The 17,972-nt window shown below is 49.3% G+C and overlaps 1 protein-coding gene across 1 annotated transcript in view; it reads left to right on the top strand.

Moving 5' to 3' along the window:
* Positions 1-9,784: 9,784 nt before the first annotated feature.
* The window catches only part of LOC307089618 (IQ motif and SEC7 domain-containing protein 3-like), a gene marked incomplete at its 3' end in the record, with an annotated part of 27,059 nt that continues 18,871 nt past the window's right edge, over positions 9,785-17,972 (top strand). The window contains exons 1-2 of the mRNA XM_079755972.1: positions 9,785-9,829; positions 16,383-17,713. Of these exons, the coding sequence (XP_079612098.1) occupies positions 16,389-17,713 (1,325 nt within the window). The 5' untranslated portion in view covers positions 9,785-9,829; positions 16,383-16,388. The remainder of the gene's footprint in view (positions 9,830-16,382; positions 17,714-17,972) is intronic.

Here is a 17,972-nt window from a genome sequence, read left to right as displayed (position 1 = left end):
ATCGTGTATGGATGGTGCATTACCATAGGAAATGATTAAAGACCGACCCCGACCTTCCGCAAGTCGATTCACAGTAGCTTCCCCTTTGACCCCTGTATGAGTATTATTTATCATCGCTGTCATTGGTCCGCCCACTGTGAACGGCATCTCTGGAACTTATGGATCGTTCACCAATTGATCTGCTGAGCTCAACAGAAAGGCCCCAGACTGGGTTTCCTCCATGACCGTTTGATGTCTGTTGGGATTTGTTGAACAAGCATATCGTTCAGATGTTTCACTTGGACAAGCTTATGGAGTTGTCAACATTTAGGTTTTGCACTCGGTGGAATTTGAGCTTAACAAATGCATAGGTCTCTCAAAGAAGTTGACAGTCCATTTCCTTCATCAAGTGTTGGGTTGGTTAACGGGTTCCTCTGCTGGAACAGGAAATGAGCCTTCCTCACCCATCAGCCATCTCAGTTCCTTGTTGGTTCTAACTGCTAGCTGGGTGGGGGACTGAATGCAGCGTTCCGCATTCAGTCCCCCCACCCCCACCTAGTGGGCCGAGCCCAACTGGCTGCTGGACGATGCTCATTCGATTCAGGGAACTAGGAAGAAAATCACCCTCTCCCCCTCCCCTTGACTTCATGGTTTAAAGATGTCTGTTTGCTCATATGTTTCTCCTGCTGGAGATCTGCTCCGCACGGCATTCATCACGTACCTCCGGCATCCCATTGGCTGCTCACATGACGGCAACGTCCAATGGGCCTTTCGTTTGTTTGTTGTTTTGAAAAAAAACAACAAACAGCAGCTTTGGTTGGGCTGCTGTTGCTACAGGGGATGGGATCTGTGAACAAAAGACACAGGACAAATGAAGGTCACAGTCACGATGCATGGGTGATAAAGTGTGATTTACGACAGATTTTGATTACATAGTTGTGTGTGTGTACCTATGTGTGTGTGTGTGTGTGTGTGTGTATTTGTGTGTCTGCGCATGTGTGGTTGTGTGTGTGAGTGTGTTTGTGCATGTGTGTGCGTATCTGTGCATGCATGCGTGCTGGTCAGTGTTTCTGTGTGTTTGTGTATATGTCTTGATGATAGAATTTGTGGTAAATGAGCTCCAGCAATGTGTTTGCTTATGGCGCCCCGAATGTTTATGCGTACTGCTGCTGCTTCTTAATAAGCAGCTAATTCAATCCGAGGCTTTGACTTGGATTGATGCAGCTTTTGTCCCTGGCAGCTTGCCATCGCCATCCATCTTCAGCCTATATTCAAAACCTTTTTTCCGTCATCTTTTGCTTTCATCTCTCCATTTTTTCTCCCCTCTTTCTTTCGTGCCCTCTTCGTTTCTCGCTCACTTCTCACTTGCCATGCTGACTCTTCAAGCTTACGCAGTCTATCTCACTCGCTCAAAATAATAAATGAATCCTTACTTTAGTTAAAACGTTAAGCTTATTTATCTTAAACAAATGTGTGTAGATATACTCCCACATGACTAAACATGGGAGAATGTTTATGTAGTTATTTTATCTTAAATATGCATGCACTGCAAGTAGGTAAGTATTTTTACACTACCATGCGTTGAAATACCGTCTGCCATATACTATATTTGTATGCAAATTCCATTTTTAAACAGTGCCTTCAAATGTGATCTTGGCAGAGCATTAGAATTAATCTATTGAAACAGAGATTAGATAACCTCAACAGAAAAATAATTAAACTATACTGGAAAAGGTTCTGAAAAACAATTATATTAGAGATTTACTTACTTGCATATTTCCACACGAAATTTAAGCCTGTGCAATGTGATTTGAATTGATGAAGATTTACATTTGATCATTCTAAAGTCTAAGTCACGCTAGCCAGCTGCTTGTAAATCTGTTGCAGTCTTGGAGGGGGCTGACAAAAGTCATGATATCATAATGGTTATCATGATAAACGCAGGGTAGGTATTTGTCAGACACAAATAAAAACTAGCTTTAGCGGGAAGTTAGGAATGCCGAAGAATTTAACAACTTCTCCCCACTTTCATTTCACTATCTTGACACACTTTTCCCCACATATTCCCTCAAACATGTAAAACCCGTTTTACTTCCGCACTCTTAACTACAGCTGTACTTTGGCAGACAGCTTTCCCTCTCCAAGTTATGCTACCGCTCTCATCTTCACCTGCCAAGCGTTGTTGTCTTAACGCCCAAAAGAAAAGAAAACCCAGGACGCCACCAGCTGTGCCAGCAAATGGGTTTTGCACATGGCAGGTTACGTCTATATAGTGGCAGTATTTATTTCTATTTTGTCAAAAAAGGCCATTACGTTCCCACAGTGAATGGCGAAATGCGATGGGAACTTTACATGGTCGATTCTTCAGCAATGACAAAACAATTTACACCAAAAATCGAAACAACAACACAACATAAAACAACATAACAAAATAGAACAAGAACCTAGAAAGTGCCAACTCTAGATTTATGGACATAAACCCTGTTTTATGCATTCCTCATGTTTTCATTTCTCAAACATTCACTGGTGCGACCTTTATTTGATACTGAGGAAGGATTAGTTTATTTTCTAGATGGCGTTATTTGTTAGTGAATAGTGTGTGTAATGTTTCCACTGCATGAAACATTAGTCACGCATACAAAGACACGCTTCATGAGATAAGGATGCATACAGTCACACAAACACACACACACACACACACACACGTACACAAAGATCATTCCTGTGTGTGCAGCTACAGCGGGCGCTATTTTTAAACAGTGGCGTTTACAAACTGATAGCTGCATTACCGATGCATGTCTCCTCTAGTTTGGAATCCCTGGAGACAAGGTGTCACTAAGTCTCGCTTTCCCTCCCCCCGTGAAAGGATCTGGTGAATTTCAAACACGCCCCCCCCCCCCCCACACACACACATGACTCCCCCTGTGCACCGGAGGGGGGGAGGAGGGAGGGGAACGCTGATTAATGCAGAATAATCTGCTCACCAGTCAGCCCGGTGTTCTGCCTGATGGACTGAACCGTCCCCCATGAGGGGTGGAGGAGGTGAGGGAGGATGGGAGGAGGAGGAGGAGGAGGGGGAGGGGGAGGGGGAGGGTGAGGGTGAGGGTGAGGGAGGAGAAGGAGGAGGAGGAGGGTGAGGGTGAGTGTGAGAGAGGTCGGGATGCGAAGGGGACGATGACTTAGTGTGACAGGACGGTTCGGGGGCCATGTTTGCTTCGTGGCCCTCGTGTACAGGGGGATGAGGAGTAGCAGGAGACGCTGCAAGGTTTGGGGAGAAACATGCTGAGGTCCATGTGCATGACGGGGAAGGTTTCTGGAATTAAAGAGGGGCAGGGCAACACGATGAAACAAGCGTCCGACAGGGAGGGATTGATTAAGGAACCGGCTGATCGTGCCCCCCCCCCCCTGCCCGGTCCTCTGCTGTCGTTGTCCTAAAGGATTCTGCACACCTTCCCTCACTCTTTTCTGATTCAGTGAGTAGCGACGACATCGTTGGGGGGATAAGGGGTGTAAACGCTAACGTGGGGAGCTACCGTCCGCTCTGACAGTCAGAACGGACGCCCGGTCCTGTCGCAGTGCAGCCATGGATCCGTTTGAGCGATGGCGGCATGTCGGTAATTAGTATTGACGCCAAGCGAGCAGCAAATGCAGCGAGAACCTGGTCTGACGACTCCATGCAGCCAGCTCGACGGAGAACATCAATTTGGCAATAAAGTATTACCTAAGAAGCAATCCTTTACGTTAGCCGACAATCCGAACGTTTTTGAGTGCATCATGAATGCCAGGGGGGTTACACAGAGGTCACGGTTGGGCAGGTACCCGGTTTTTGGAATTCACGTAATTTTTATTCTTCGCTTTTTTGAAGGTTAGGGGGAAAAACTACGCAAAACATTAATTTTCTTGTTGTTTATTATAAGTGTTTGTAAACATCAACGTTTATAATTTTTATAAAAATATAAGATTCTCAAATTATTCAAACAAACTATATTTTTTAAACAACTTAACTTTCCACATTGCCTTAGGTGCAGCAGTTCAAGCTTGTTGGCCTGATAAGGTATTGTCTTACTTTTCCCTTTGCCCTTGGAGAACAAAATCAACTTATAAAAACACATTGAGGACACTGTAATACCGGTAGTAGCAGTGGCACCGCAGAACGGAAATTCTTTCCAATGTCAAACAAATTAGAGCTTAAAAAAACTAAATCACCCACAGCTCACCTTCTGAATTTGCATTCAGTGTTGATGAGGTCTCCCCGCCTGCTAGTGATTTAAAAACAATGCAAGCTGCCTTTTGGTTAAGAAAGAAATGTGGGCTACAAGCTCATCAAGTGTACACATCTGTCCCTTTTAATGTCTAAACAATTTTGACCATGTCTAGCAGTGTCAAAATTCACGTTTGTGTGGTGCTGTGTCAAATGACTTTACCTGTTTGGTTGAGTTTCCAGAAACGTCTAAACTATACCCGGCCCGCGGCTCTCGTCTTGTCTACTTGTCTCAAAGTTTTCCAAGACAGGAGACCTTAACGTTAACGGAGACACTTCAATGCATTAGCATTTTCCTCTGCCATGACGGTCTTACCACTAAGCGTGCTGTGTGTGTGTTTGTGTGTGTGTGTGTGTGTGTGTGTGTGTGTACGTGTGTGTGTGTGTTTGTAGTATGCTTCGGTCGGCCTCTTCACTGGGATAGGAAGTAGCCTCTGTTCCGCACACAGAACAAACCTACAGTTTGCATTTGGATCGGTGCACATCTGTACCGTACCGAACATCTGTTCCAAAGCGGTGCCGCACTGATACGTGTCCTGTTACACCCCTGATTAATGCAATCATTCACGATTCGATCGATTGCTTGTGTGCGCATTTTTTTAAGAGAGAAAATCAATCAAAGTTTGGTCCCGGCTGCGGAGCCAAGCAGGAATGAAACGTAAGGATTCCTTTAACCGCTTTGCAGCGGTGATGCAACAGAACACACACTGTCTTTTATGAGGGTCACTTACAAGTGTAACCAAAACCAGGGTAATAGGATTTAACATGGGACATTAAATAGATACACACACGCATGCACGCACGCACGCACACACACACACGCACGCACGCACGCACGCACACACACACACACACACACACACACACACACACACACACACACACACACACACACACACACACACACACACACACACACACACACACACACACACACACACACACACACACCATATTCCTGATGTGAACAGAATCCCCCCAGCGGTAAAGAGGACCTGGTGCATATAACGGCTGCACATTAGCGTTCCCCCGTCCGGCCCATTACGTGTGCTCCACCAACAGCGTGTCCCAGTGTACAGCAACACCACAGGCACTCTGTGGGATCCCAACCACCAACCCCCCACCAGCCACAGCTACTGGGTGTGGATAACACTTGGACGGAGCTGTCTCCGTGAGGAATAAACCAAGACATCCTTCCTACTCCACAGTGGATCACCTTCATCCATAACGTTATTCTCACTTTATCCCTTTTAACCCACTGGAATCGGAATACTCTTCCTTGGTGCTTCGAGCAAATAGTTTTGGTTGATGTTGTCTTTGACCGCCGGAACATGATTGACTAATTATAATGACTCAGTATTTAAAAGCTGTGGTACAACACAGGTCGGCTAGTGCAGAACGGTCAGAGTACGGGACTAAAGCCGACGGGGGGCAGTGGGAGGCGGCAGGGTCAGAGCAGGCTCCCCTTGCGGACCGAGCTGTCACCTGTAAGCTGGGGGGGGGGGATGCACCGTTCTAGCAAGCTACAAAGATGTTACAGGGCCTGCGTCTCATGGCGGCTGTAGGCCACGTGGAGGCCAGTAGTGGGGGCCCCAGGGCCCCCTAGTGGCTGACCACTGCATCAAGATACGGTTTGCAGCAACTTTACGATTGACAAACACGCGCTTCGGGTTTGGGACGAGGTGCTCAATAATTCAGCTGTTAGCGCCGACAGCCGTTCTGAGCCCAACAGAGGCTCCGACTGAGCTGACCAACCCTCGGCCATCAGCCGGGACCATTAGCATTCATGGCTGGGGGGGGGGCTGGGGCTGTAATTACATTCTGGCTCAGAGCACTGGCCACTGCACTCATCTGTCTCTAACACTGACACATGCAAAAGATGTGAGAGAAAGAAAGAGAGAGAGGAAGAGAGAGGGAGAGAGGGGGGGAGATAGAGGGAGAGAAGGGAGAAGGAGGGACAGAAGGGAGATAAAGGGAGGCAGTAGGGAGGCATGTCACGACGGCACTTCTGGAACCGGGTCGTTCCAAACGAGTGCCATTGGCCAGAGTTTCCGTTACATTGCTCTGAGTGGCGCGAGACGAGGGTGGGACTTCCGATGCAGGGGTCCCCGTTTCCCTTCCATGTCTCGGATATCGTTCGTCAAACTCTTGCTGTCCTTCAGGTCATGTTCTCGCTCTTCCCGCCCGCCCCCCCCCGGTCGTTGCGGTGTGAGTCCTCTCCCTCAGCCAGAGAGACGGAGCGGCCAGCGAGACAGAGCGGTCTCAGACACACATCAGAGCGTCCCCGCGCGCTCACACCTGATGGAGGGAGAAGGAGGGAGTGACAGGGGGGAAACAGGGGCAGAGGGGGGGGTAGAGGGCAGGGATTAGCTGGAGGTGGTACGGGGAAGGTGGATGAACGATGTGGGGGGGGGGGATTAGGTATGCAGAGCGGGAGATTGACGGATTTAGAGGACAGGTGGAGTGGTGAGCTTTAAATGCTATTGAATGGCGTCACGTGGACGCACACGCGCGCGCACACACACACACACACACACACACACACACACACACACACACACACACACACACACACACACACACACACACACACACACACACACACACACACACACACACACACACACGTTCTCAAACCATGTCTATTATCTCATACTAACTAACTAATCCCATTAGCACCATAGGATGTGCACACACATCGATGTGCGACGTGTGTGTATGTGTGTCTGTGTGTGTGTGTACCTGTGTTCAAGCTTATATGTGCCAAAAAAAACTTTGTACATGGAGCCTTTTGATTGGACGTTCATCACGTGAAGAGGTGAGGCTGCTAAACGCAGATGGTAAACTAAGTGCAGATTAAACAAAGTGCAGTGCGTTCATGCAGCAAACCCATGAAATTCTGCACTTCTTCGGAATGGGAGAAGGGCGTTATTATTATTATGATTATGTTTCTTCTGTGGCTAAAGGCAGGTGACCTCGTGTGGTCCCAGAGGGTATCCCCTTTATTTTGCAGAAGAACCAGCAGCTCTCTGTAGGGTGCTGTGTGCTGAGCTCGATCCCCAGTGAAGAAACACACTCCCTCTCAACTCTGCTGCTGTGTGTGATTAAGACAGTGTGTCGGCCACGAGGTAGCACGCGCACGAGTTAGCACACGTAGCACGCGCACGCTGCGGCGTCGGAGGATCTGGAGGCTTGTAGCGTCCTGTTAACATCGTCTTAGGCCGTCACTGCTTTCCAGGGCGCATGTCAAGATAAAACAGACGATCGCACAAACGACCGGGGAGGTAATGGAAGAGGCCATCCACAGGTCAATGTTGTGCGTTCGCACACACAAACACACGTGCAAACACAAACACACATACACACACACTCACAAAGAGACGCATGAATGTGTAATGTGCACACACACTTTGAAATGATGACGCAGGTCAACCTCTCCAACTTCCGAGTGTTTTTCAAATGGCTAAAACAATTCCTGTGTGTAACGAGAGACAGGAAGTTAGATTCCACTCTACGGACGCTGCCCCCCCTCGTTCTTCTCTAGTCCTTCTGTGTCTGCCAGCCCAAATGTCCATATTCTCCTTTTTGTCGGCTCGCCGCATCCAATAAGCAAGACGGGAAACTCTTTTTCCTCTCTTATCTAAATCTTGGTTAATGTGATTTCCAGCCACAGTTGCAGCACTTTCAAATAATTGAAAGTGCTGCTGCTCCAACCATGGCTTGAATATAAGGCATTCACTATGAGGCTAATGTAATACATGAACAAGAGGATTAGGACTGAGATTGAGATGAACGTGCATTATATATTTATATATGTGAGTGTTAAAAAAAAAGATTGTTGCTTGAAATCCATACACTCTAACACTTCTACAATCTGTAAGTGCAGACACACCAGTTTCAGACTTTGTCAGCTGCCCAACTATTCCCTTTGTCTGTCTGTGTGCGTATGTGTGTGTGCGTGTGTGTTTGTGTATGTGTGTTTGTGTGTGTGTGCGTACGTGAGTGTGTGTATGTGTCTTGCATTCGTCAAACTTTTTTGGCTGTCCTAGTTTCTTTTTTTTCTCGTCTCTTCACATTCCCTCTTGTGGACTTTCCTTCAGAAGTCTGTACATGCTTCTTTATCTTCATTTCATCCCTTCTTTCTTTCCTCTTTCTTTCTCTCCTGCCGTGCGCTGTGCTTCGGTCAGCGCTGCCTTGCTGTAAACCTCTTAAACTCTCACAAATCTGTTCCTTTCCTTTTCATTGTGTGTCAGTTGTGTGTCCTTCTAGCCAGACAGAGAGACATACAGAGAGAGAGAGAGAGAGAGAGAGAGAGAGAGAGAGAGAGAGAGAGACGAGAGAGAGAGAGAGAGAGAGGAGAGAGAGAGAGAGAGAGAGAGAGAGAGAGAGAGAGAGAGAGTGAGAGAGAGAGAAGAGAGAGAGAGAGAGAGAGAGAGAGAGAGAGAGAGAGACTTGGTGGTAGCACGCAGCCGCTTAACACAGAAATCAGCCAGCGCCCCCCCCACACACACACCCACCCCCACACCCCCAACAGCAAGAGAGAGAGAGAGAGAGAGAGAGAGAGAGAGAGAGAGAGAGAGAGAGAGAGAGAGAGAGAGAGAGAGAGAGAGAGAGAGAGAGAGAGAGAGAGAGAGAGAGAGAGAGAGAGAGACGGGCTTCCGCTCCACAGCCAACAGCAGACGGAGACGGAAGGTCAGAGGTCAGCAGCCTCACTTTGAGTTTTCTCCTCCTTTCTGCAGCGATGACCCTCCTGTAGACGCGTCTTTGGGGGACAATGGGAAGGGAGGAGAGGGGGAGCCGCGGCCCCCGCCTCAGTGTGAGGAGCACCTGCATCAGGGGCAGCCTGAGCCCCACCTGCAGCCCCACCTGCAGCCCCACCTGCAGCCCCACCTGCAGCCCCACCTGCAGCCCCACCTGCAGCCCCACCTGCAGCCCCACCTGCAGCCCCACCTGCAGCCCCACCTGCAGCCCCACCTGCAGCCCCACCTGCAGCCCCACCTGCAGCCCCAGCAACACTCTCCCACTCAGCCCCAGCAAGAGCCAGAACCAGAACCAGTGGCAGAACAGGAGCCAGAACCAGTGGCAGAACAGGAGCCAGAACCAGTGGCAGAACAGGAGCCAGAACCAGTGGCAGAACAGGAGCCAGAACCAGTGGCAGAACCAGTGGCAGAACCAGTGGCAGAACAGGAGCCAGAACAGGAACCAGAACAGGAACAGGAACCAGTACAGGAACCAGAGGCGGAGGCGGAGCTCCTGCCCAGTGCCCAGCCCGCCGCGGCGGACGTCCCCGGGCCCGGCGGGGACGTCCCCGGGCCCGGCGGGGACGTCCCCGGGCCCGGCGGGGAGGAGCAGGAAGAGGAGGCGCGGCCAGACGCCGGGCCGGAGGAGGAGGAGGAGCGCGGGGCGGCGGAGGAGGAAGGGGGAGAAAAGGAGCAGGAAAATGAGGAGGAGGAGGAGGAGGGGGGAGGAGTGAAAGGAGGCAGGGCGGGGCGGCGGGCCAGCCTGCACCACTCTGCCTCCCCCCTGAGGGGGGGTCCCCACTCAGCCACCTCCGAGTATGAGCTGTCACTCGACCTCAAAAACAAGCAGGTAGGGCTGTGTGTGGCGGGGGAGGGCTTTGTGTGCTGTGCGTCCTGTGGTCGTCGCTGTGGTGTGAGTGGCGCCATGTTGTCCGAGCTGTCGTCCTGTTGTGACCCGCGGCGACGGAGGGTCTGGGCGTGGCTGGCAGGGTCCGTCAGGGTCGGCGGGGCCCGCCGGGGTTCCGTCTGTTCCGTCTGTTCTGAGCGTGTACGGGCCGCGGTCGGATCGGAGACCTGGGTCAGAGCGGGGAGGGGGTCCTTTGGAGCCTGGGGGTCTTTGGCTCGTGGAGGTTAGCGGTGTTCCTCCTTTTCTCCATCTTCATCTTCGCCGTATTTTCCATCTTTATCATTTATGTGTCGTCACAACATCCTGAGTTGGTCCCTCCCTCCCCCGACAGGAATAAAGGCTAGTTTGGTCTCCCCCACAGTCCCCCCCCAAACCCTCGCTCCTATGGATCCGTTGTGGTTTACTGATCTGTTAGAATCGATCCTATTGTGTGAGGGAAGAAAGTGCGTGAAGAAAATGTATTTTGTGTGCGTCTCTCCTTGAAACACTCACACACTCACAAACACGCACCACATGTAGAGAGACATGTAGACAAAATTGTGTATATATTTTCACGGACTTATTTCATGTCATTTTGATTCAGTTTATTGTTATGTCAATAGTCGAATGGATGCTTGATTTCCATGTTATTGTCCTATAGGCACCCTGAGGAAGATGAAGGCCAATATGTCTTTTATTTGTTTCTAATAACATACACGTAGCGATGTAAAAGCAAACTCTCTGCTTCTATGTATGTCCGTATATACATGCATGTCCCTTCCTTGTCATTCTGTTCCATTGAGACCATGTGCATCTTCATCATATCTTTCCTGCATTCTCCTTTTCAAGGTCCATCTCTCAAGGTCCACCCCCTCCATCCCCATCCCCTGTGCTCCATCCACCCCCCTCCATCCAGCCTTCACCCTCCAGCACACAGCTCTCCGACCAGGTAAGGTCGTCCACCTGAACCACCATCCGGTTCATTTGGGGTCCTCTAAACCCTGCGGGAGGTAGTCAGATGGAAACAAAACGTTGTTGTCCTTGTTCCATATGTAGCTCTGCTATCCCCTGTGTAGCATTCTGACTCCTCTCTGGTCATCCTCCTGCTAATGGATAAGCAGCAGGTGTTCGCAGCAGGTGTTCACAGCCGGAGGTGCTCCGTGCGTCACGTTGGGTTCCGTTTATATTCAAGAACAACAAGAGAAAAGTGGGATTCAATTCAGAAGACGATGGCCTGCACGTGTCATATGAAAGGCTAAGCTAGCTCTACAAAATATACCTCTACTTTATGTTTGACCTTAATTGTGCTTTCGTTAGCCCAGCGAATGCGACTCAAACTGAGTTATTATGATTTGCACCAACTTTTTTAATTTCACGGTGTTCAATTTCCACCGGGGGGAACTTGTTAAGCAATGTTTAAATCTCCTGTGCGGTTGCGTGTTGACGATGATAATCTTATTGTAGAAATACACTGTATACGATCCGTTGAAGGGTTTGCACACGGCCACATCGGGTGACACTGCCAGTTTCCATGCAAAGAAACTAGTTTCATTGCCAAGGGCTAGATTACATTAAACGCATTAAAAAATCGTATTAGTATTTCACCAGCCGCAATTCCCTCCCGTGTTCCGTCCCTCGCTCGTTACTTTGACCTCAACTCCCCGGCTAAGCCCTCTTCCCCCTCACACACACACACACATGCGCACACACACACACACACTTCCCCGCTCAGCCCTCTACCCCGTCACACACACTCCCCCGGCGTCACAGTGTCAGAAGGCCTCTCTCCTCTCTCACTTTGCTAGCATCTCTCTCTGTCAGCGATGCGACAAACCCCTCCATCACACGGTGAAATCGATCTTCTGCCCGCGCAGACATCCCCCCAAACAACGTTTCTGGGGGTTCCGCCGGGGATCCAACGGTCCCTCCTGATCAAACCACCCGCCACCTGGTCCACACCCAGAGTGGGGATCCTTCTGACGCATCAGCCCCTCAGGAAGACTTACAGAAGGACGTGGATTATAGTTAGGATACGGCAGCTACTTTGTATCATGAACCAGTATCTGAATGTTTCCATGTATTCTCCAAACAGTGAAATAAGTGTCTGCTTTGGTGGCATGTGTGGTTCTGATTGGTTAGCAACTTACCAAGCTTATGTTATTCAGGTTATTAGAAACACCTGTAAAGCAGAGTGATAAATGTAGAGTTAAACGTCCCAGTGCTGTTATACTCAGCACTTGGAACAAACTAACTGTTGTGATATACCGTAAATAATACAATACAGATCTAGAATATCAAACAATGGCCGTTCTGTGTGGAAATGTAGAGCTCCATTCTGTCTGATCAGCCACTGAATTCTCATCCGTTCATGACAAACTCCCATCAACGAAGAGAAGAGGCTTTTGTCGGATTCAAAATGTAAATGCGTGTGATTGATCCATTTCAGTGTACAGAACAAATGTGGCATCATTCAGTCTAGCTGAACAGCAGTAAAGCACGGAGACTGACAGTGAGGAGAACTTTCACTAGCACCAATGGAATGATACGACAGCTGCTGTTGACACAGTTTGCATTTGACTTCTTTGGCTCATTTGAAATGGTTTCCAAATGCTAGCCAAACTTTTGTGTCACCTTCTACAATTATGGCCTTATGTGCTCTAATGTTAAATTCAAATGATAGGATAGTGCCACAGCACACAGAGTACACACATACAATAAGGACGTTGACATTTATACTTTGCAGACACTTTTATCCAAAGCAACCAACAACGGTGCATAGGACCCAGTTAGGGTAAGGTGTCTTGCTCATGGACACTAAGCTAGGAGGAACCAGCGAAGGAAATAGCAACCTTCCAATTACAAGTCAATCCTCCTGAGCTAAGCCCTACGGCAAAATGGAAAGATTTATTGAAAGAAAAACAAAACAAAGCAATTGACGTACCCAAAACCCTATCCCCCCAAAAAATATATTGTGTATCTTATAGGCTTTTCTTTATAGAAGCCAAGCAAGGTTGTGGTATCAATAATGGAGAACCCTTCTCCTACCAGTGGAATATCCCTCTGTCACAAACGAAAAATCTTCCTGAAACAAAGTTTTTTCTTTTAAAGATGACGTCGACTAAATGTCTCTTTAGAGGGCTTATATAAGGACCGACTCTGGGGTGAAAAGATTATCAAACCAAACTTTAGCATTTTGATTTGAACTTCCTCTGTCTGTTGCAATGTCAGATCATCCTCACAAGAAAAGGTCAAAGTCAAATCCAGAATAATATATCTGCCATCATGTAACCATCGACCTTTTGGGGAGTCGTTAATTAATACATAACTAATAATTAACAACAGCAGGAATTTCAGTAGGAATTTTAAATAAGCATACTATTTGTTTAACGTTCATTGCAGTGAAGTTTGTATATCAGATGCTGTAGAATTCTGTTTGAGATGGAAATTAGATAATCTTTCTATTTGATACTCATGTCTTTGTATGTTGGAATGTCCCCTGTGACACAGCAGATTCGATGCAAATGCAAACCCAATAGTGACCAAAATATTATTTTAGGTTTGGCGAGTATAAGACCCAGTTCTCTTATTTAAGAATATATATTTTCACTATACTATACAACAATATATTATCCATTCTACGCTGCAATTAATAACGATTCTCCTTTTTGTTAGAAAGCTTCTGCAATCATCACTGGCTTTCTACATATTAATAACTTTTTTTTCAATATTATAAACTATAACCCCTCCACCCTCGTTGGAAAAAGGCAAGAAAATCCAATTTAGAGCTAAAGCAAGCGGGATGCTGTGAAACCAGATCGGATGTTTGAACACAGTGACATTATCATTTGGTCCATTTAATGAAGTCTCTGGAATAATTGCTCCTTATTGATGTCGGATAAAGTGATCAGGGACATTTCTCTCACGCGGTTATTCGAGGTCGGATCAATTGATTGCTCAACTTTTCCACTTAGAGCTCCGTCCTACAACTTTTCTCCTGGCCTATCCGTCCCTTTTCATGCCTGGATTGTTGTTGTTTATTTTTATTTGCCCTGGTTCTTGCCTCATAAAAGATTCACAACCGTCCACTAAGCTACCGAGCTTCTCCCCCCCAAACGAACAGCGTCCTCCTTTCAATCCACATCGCCGCCATTTCCCTTGCACTCCAGCCCTGTCTCCTGTTTCCTGTCTCCTCATCCTCTCTCCTGCTCTGCGGGTTGGTCAGCGAGCCTGTTGACATGGCAACACGTATCAGACACACATTAAGTGAAAAAAATAAAAATAAACAACGTGACCTAAATACTTCTCTCAGGATCTGGAGCCCAGTGCAGCAGAAGAGAGACGGCAGTAAACACAACATTCAGCCCGGCCGATCTCATCCGATCAGACCCTCGGAACGCCTCAACGACGCTCCTTACGGCTCCGACCTCGCTCCAAAGTCCACGCCGTTCCACTGCGCTCCCTGTAGAATGTTATTTCAACCCCGTCGGAGTGATGAGGTCAGGCTCATTTCTCGCTCGTCTTGTGCCGCGTCCATCTCGGGGAGAGCAGACGAATTGATAAGGGCAGCCGTGTTATATCAGCGGGCGATCGGAGGAGAAGGCTCATTAGAGACTCATGAATATGCAAGGCCCGTCGGACCGGTCTGCGGCAGGCGAGAGCCGGACGTTCCGCCGCGCTGAGGAACTCACCGTCGGACGAGCTGGGAGTGAAATGCTGATTCCTATTCATGCATCCGCTTTGCTATTCTCAGTGCGTCACGCCTTTGTTATATGGTTCTCTTCAGGACAATTTCAAAGGGGGAGTAGATAAGATGGATCATTCAGTGTCATTTTGCCTCTCTCAAGATCTTTCCTGTGGGAGTCTGTCATTCACACTGCGATGGGAAAAAGGAAGGCAATCACACTTATGAAAACCTGCCAAATCTTTAGAGCAGGTATCAGCGCTTCTTTCCAAAAGTCAGAGCAGGCGATGACTTTGCCTCTCAGGACGTTATTAAATAGAAGGACGAAGGGCCTACACAGAGAAGGAGGGAGGGGTGTATCATGAATCACAGCCTTTGCAGTCTATACACAGTACATACACCTTCCCCTATCACAGCCCCACAGAACGCTGTCCCTCAGAGCCTCTCCTGAGGCTCAGTGGCCTTCAGGAAGTTCTGAAGGGAGAGCAGAGTGAGTCGCTCCGTCTCAGATGAAAGTATTTGAAAGATTTCCCGATTGTGCCGGGAGACGGAAGAAGGGAGGGGGCGGCGCTCCGACGACGCTGCACTTTCACAGGGTGATTATCCCTCTTCTGGGAAGATCGGAAAATAAAGTCGAATCTAGCGCTTGATCTTATAGCAGATCCTTTTAATATAGCTTCATAATGTATACTTTAGCCTTGATTTGTCTAGTATATTTATTATAGAAAAAATACAACTAAATCTTGTTTCTTAGAGACTAGTGTTCCATTAAACAGTGTTTCAAAATAAGAAGCGAGCTCAAAGGTCAGCCGTTTACTGTCAGCTAACACTTGATTGTAACCTTTTAAAGGCTCAGACCGAACTGGAATACATCAGAAAAGCTTACGTGGAAATAGTGAACAAGGGAAATATCATGACTTGAGTGATGTTGTAATAAATTCCAAAAACCAATCAATTCAAATCCAATTCCAGCTGTCATTTCACTGTCTGTCCTATCTTTTTTCTTCTCACAACCTCAATGTCATTCATCACTTATGTTTTCACCCTTTTTCTTACATTCATATCCCCAAGAGATCATCGGCTTCTTTCTCCAGCCCATCTTATCACCTAAAGTGATCCAAGGATGGCGAAAACACTACAAAGTAGAGTTAATCCTGATACGCTATAGGAGGGTTTCAATCATGTGATCAGAAGTTCTAAAAGCACATTCCAAGCCACCATTTTGGTACTTCTTACCAAACAATGAATGGCCCTCTTGGTTTTATCTTGGTTCTGGAAACTCTCCAGGTTGGGGAAACAGCTCGCGTTTAGAACCAAGACCTTCCACAAGGTGAAAAAGGCCCTAGTGCTTTAGTACTTGGATCACATGAAACGCTCCTATAGGCTACAAGCTGTTACGATGAACGTTTTCACGAACGTTACTGTCAAATAAGAGCAATATATTTTTTCTTTCTTAATGATTTCAGTAATGACGTTGATCGGCTACATGACATTTTATATTTAAGCTTGCATAATAATCATGCTGGTAGATTATTCTGTTCTTCTGATGAGCATCTATTTATAGAATAGACAAACATTTGAATAATTTCATTATTTATTCTCCAACCAATCAATCCAAGCAATTGTAATTAAAAATATTGTCTTTCTATTGGTTTATCACACATGTTCCTTCAGGAAAACTTTCCTCCAAGGATGCATTTAAAAGAGTAAAAAGTGTGTTTTGTTAAATTAAGAAAGAATAAATACTCCATAACTCTTATTTTGAAGTTCCACCCCTTCCAGTCAGCACCCTAACGTCCTTTCCCCATCTGCCCCCCGCTCCGTCTTGTGCCGCAGATCGAAATGTTAGAGCACAAGTACGGCGGCCACCTCATCTCCCGCCGCGCCGCCTGCAAGATCCAGACGGCCTTCCGCCAGTACCAGCTCAGCAAGAACTTCGAGAAGATCCGCAACTCCCTGCTGGAGAGCCGGCTCCCGCGCCGCATCTCGCTGAGGAAGGTGCGCGTGCAGAACGCCGAGGGCTTCTCCGCCGAGCGGGCCCTGGCTGAGGGCTGCGGCCTGGCCGGCGTGCCGCTGGTGCGCTCGCCGTCGCTGCCCGCCGCCGTGGGCGGGTCCCTGACCGACCTCGAGGACTCCTTCACCGAGCAGGTGCAGTCGCTGGCCAAGTCCATCGACGACGCGCTCAGCAACTGGAGCCTGAAGACCATGTGCTCCCTGCAGGAGGCCGGCGGCTACCAGTTCACCGCCGAGTCCTTCAGCGCCGCCGCGGCGGCGGCGGCGGCCGGGACGGGGGTAGCGGGCGGAGAGGGCGAGCGAGGAGGGAACAAGGAGGCGACGACGCTGAACCCGTTGGACCCGGGGGACCTGTCCCGGAGCGCCAGCAAGCTGATGATGGCGTTCCGGGACGTCACCGTGCAGATCGACAGCCAGAACTTCCGCGTCTCCTCCTCGGTCGTGGAGTCCTCCGCCTCGGTTGCCCTGGGCAACTGTGTACCGCCGGCAGGAGCCCCGCCCCCCTGCGCGCTCACAACGGCCGCAACGGCCGCCTCAGCCCCCGCCTTCGTCCCACCTGCACCCCCCCACGAACCCGACCCCCCGCCCGTAGGGTCCCCGGTAAACCCGACCGGAGAACCCCCGCCCCCCCCGGACGCAGAGCCGGAGGAAGAGGAATGCCAGTACGCCGACTTCCCGGCGCCGCCCCCCAGCGAGGAGGAGCTGGTGGAGGACGACGAGCAGCCGCCGCTGACCCCCCTGGACCGGATGGCCGGCCCCCACCCGGTGGTGGTGATGGCCGAGCTGGCCTCCGCCGCCGGCCTCCGGCAGCACAGCCCGCCCCCGCCCCCGCCGCCCACGGCGACGGCGTCCCCCGCGGCCCCGCCCCTGGAGGCCCCGCCCCTGGAGGCCCCGCCCCTGGAGGCCCCGCCCCTGGAGGCGCGGCGCAGCGGCTCGGACCCGGCCGACTGCAGCTCGGAGCAGGTCAGCAGCAGCAGCGTGTCCACGGAGGCGCGCTCGGCGTCCGAGGCCTCGTCCAAGGAGGCGCTGCAGGCGATGATCCTCAGCCTGCCGCGCTACCAGTGCGAGAACCCGGCCAGCTGCAAGTCGCCCACGCTGTCCACCGACGTCATGAGGAAGAGGCTGTACCGCATCGGCCTCAACCTCTTCAACGTGTGAGTACTCTTTAACGGCTTCTTCTATTGCCAGAGGCTGATTGTTGGTGCTGTCAAAGGCACTAACAGGAAATAGCTTCTTTCCATTTACTGGTTGTTGACATTTCGCTTTCGGTGACTGCCCCTCAATTCCATGGCTGCTGGGCCAAAAGGAAATGAATGAACGAATGATCACCGTTTCTCGCCCACTTTGTTCAAAGAGTTTATCCGTCTACTTTGTTGTCTCCAGGTTCTACTAACCAAAACCTGTGTTTTGGTT

Source organism: Pollachius pollachius, assembly GCF_949987615.1.
Source record: "Pollachius pollachius genome assembly, chromosome: 18".
NCBI lineage: Eukaryota > Metazoa > Chordata > Actinopteri > Gadiformes > Gadidae > Pollachius > Pollachius pollachius.
The sequence above is the reverse complement of the archived record's forward strand: the minus strand, read 5'-3'. Positions and strand labels throughout refer to the sequence as shown.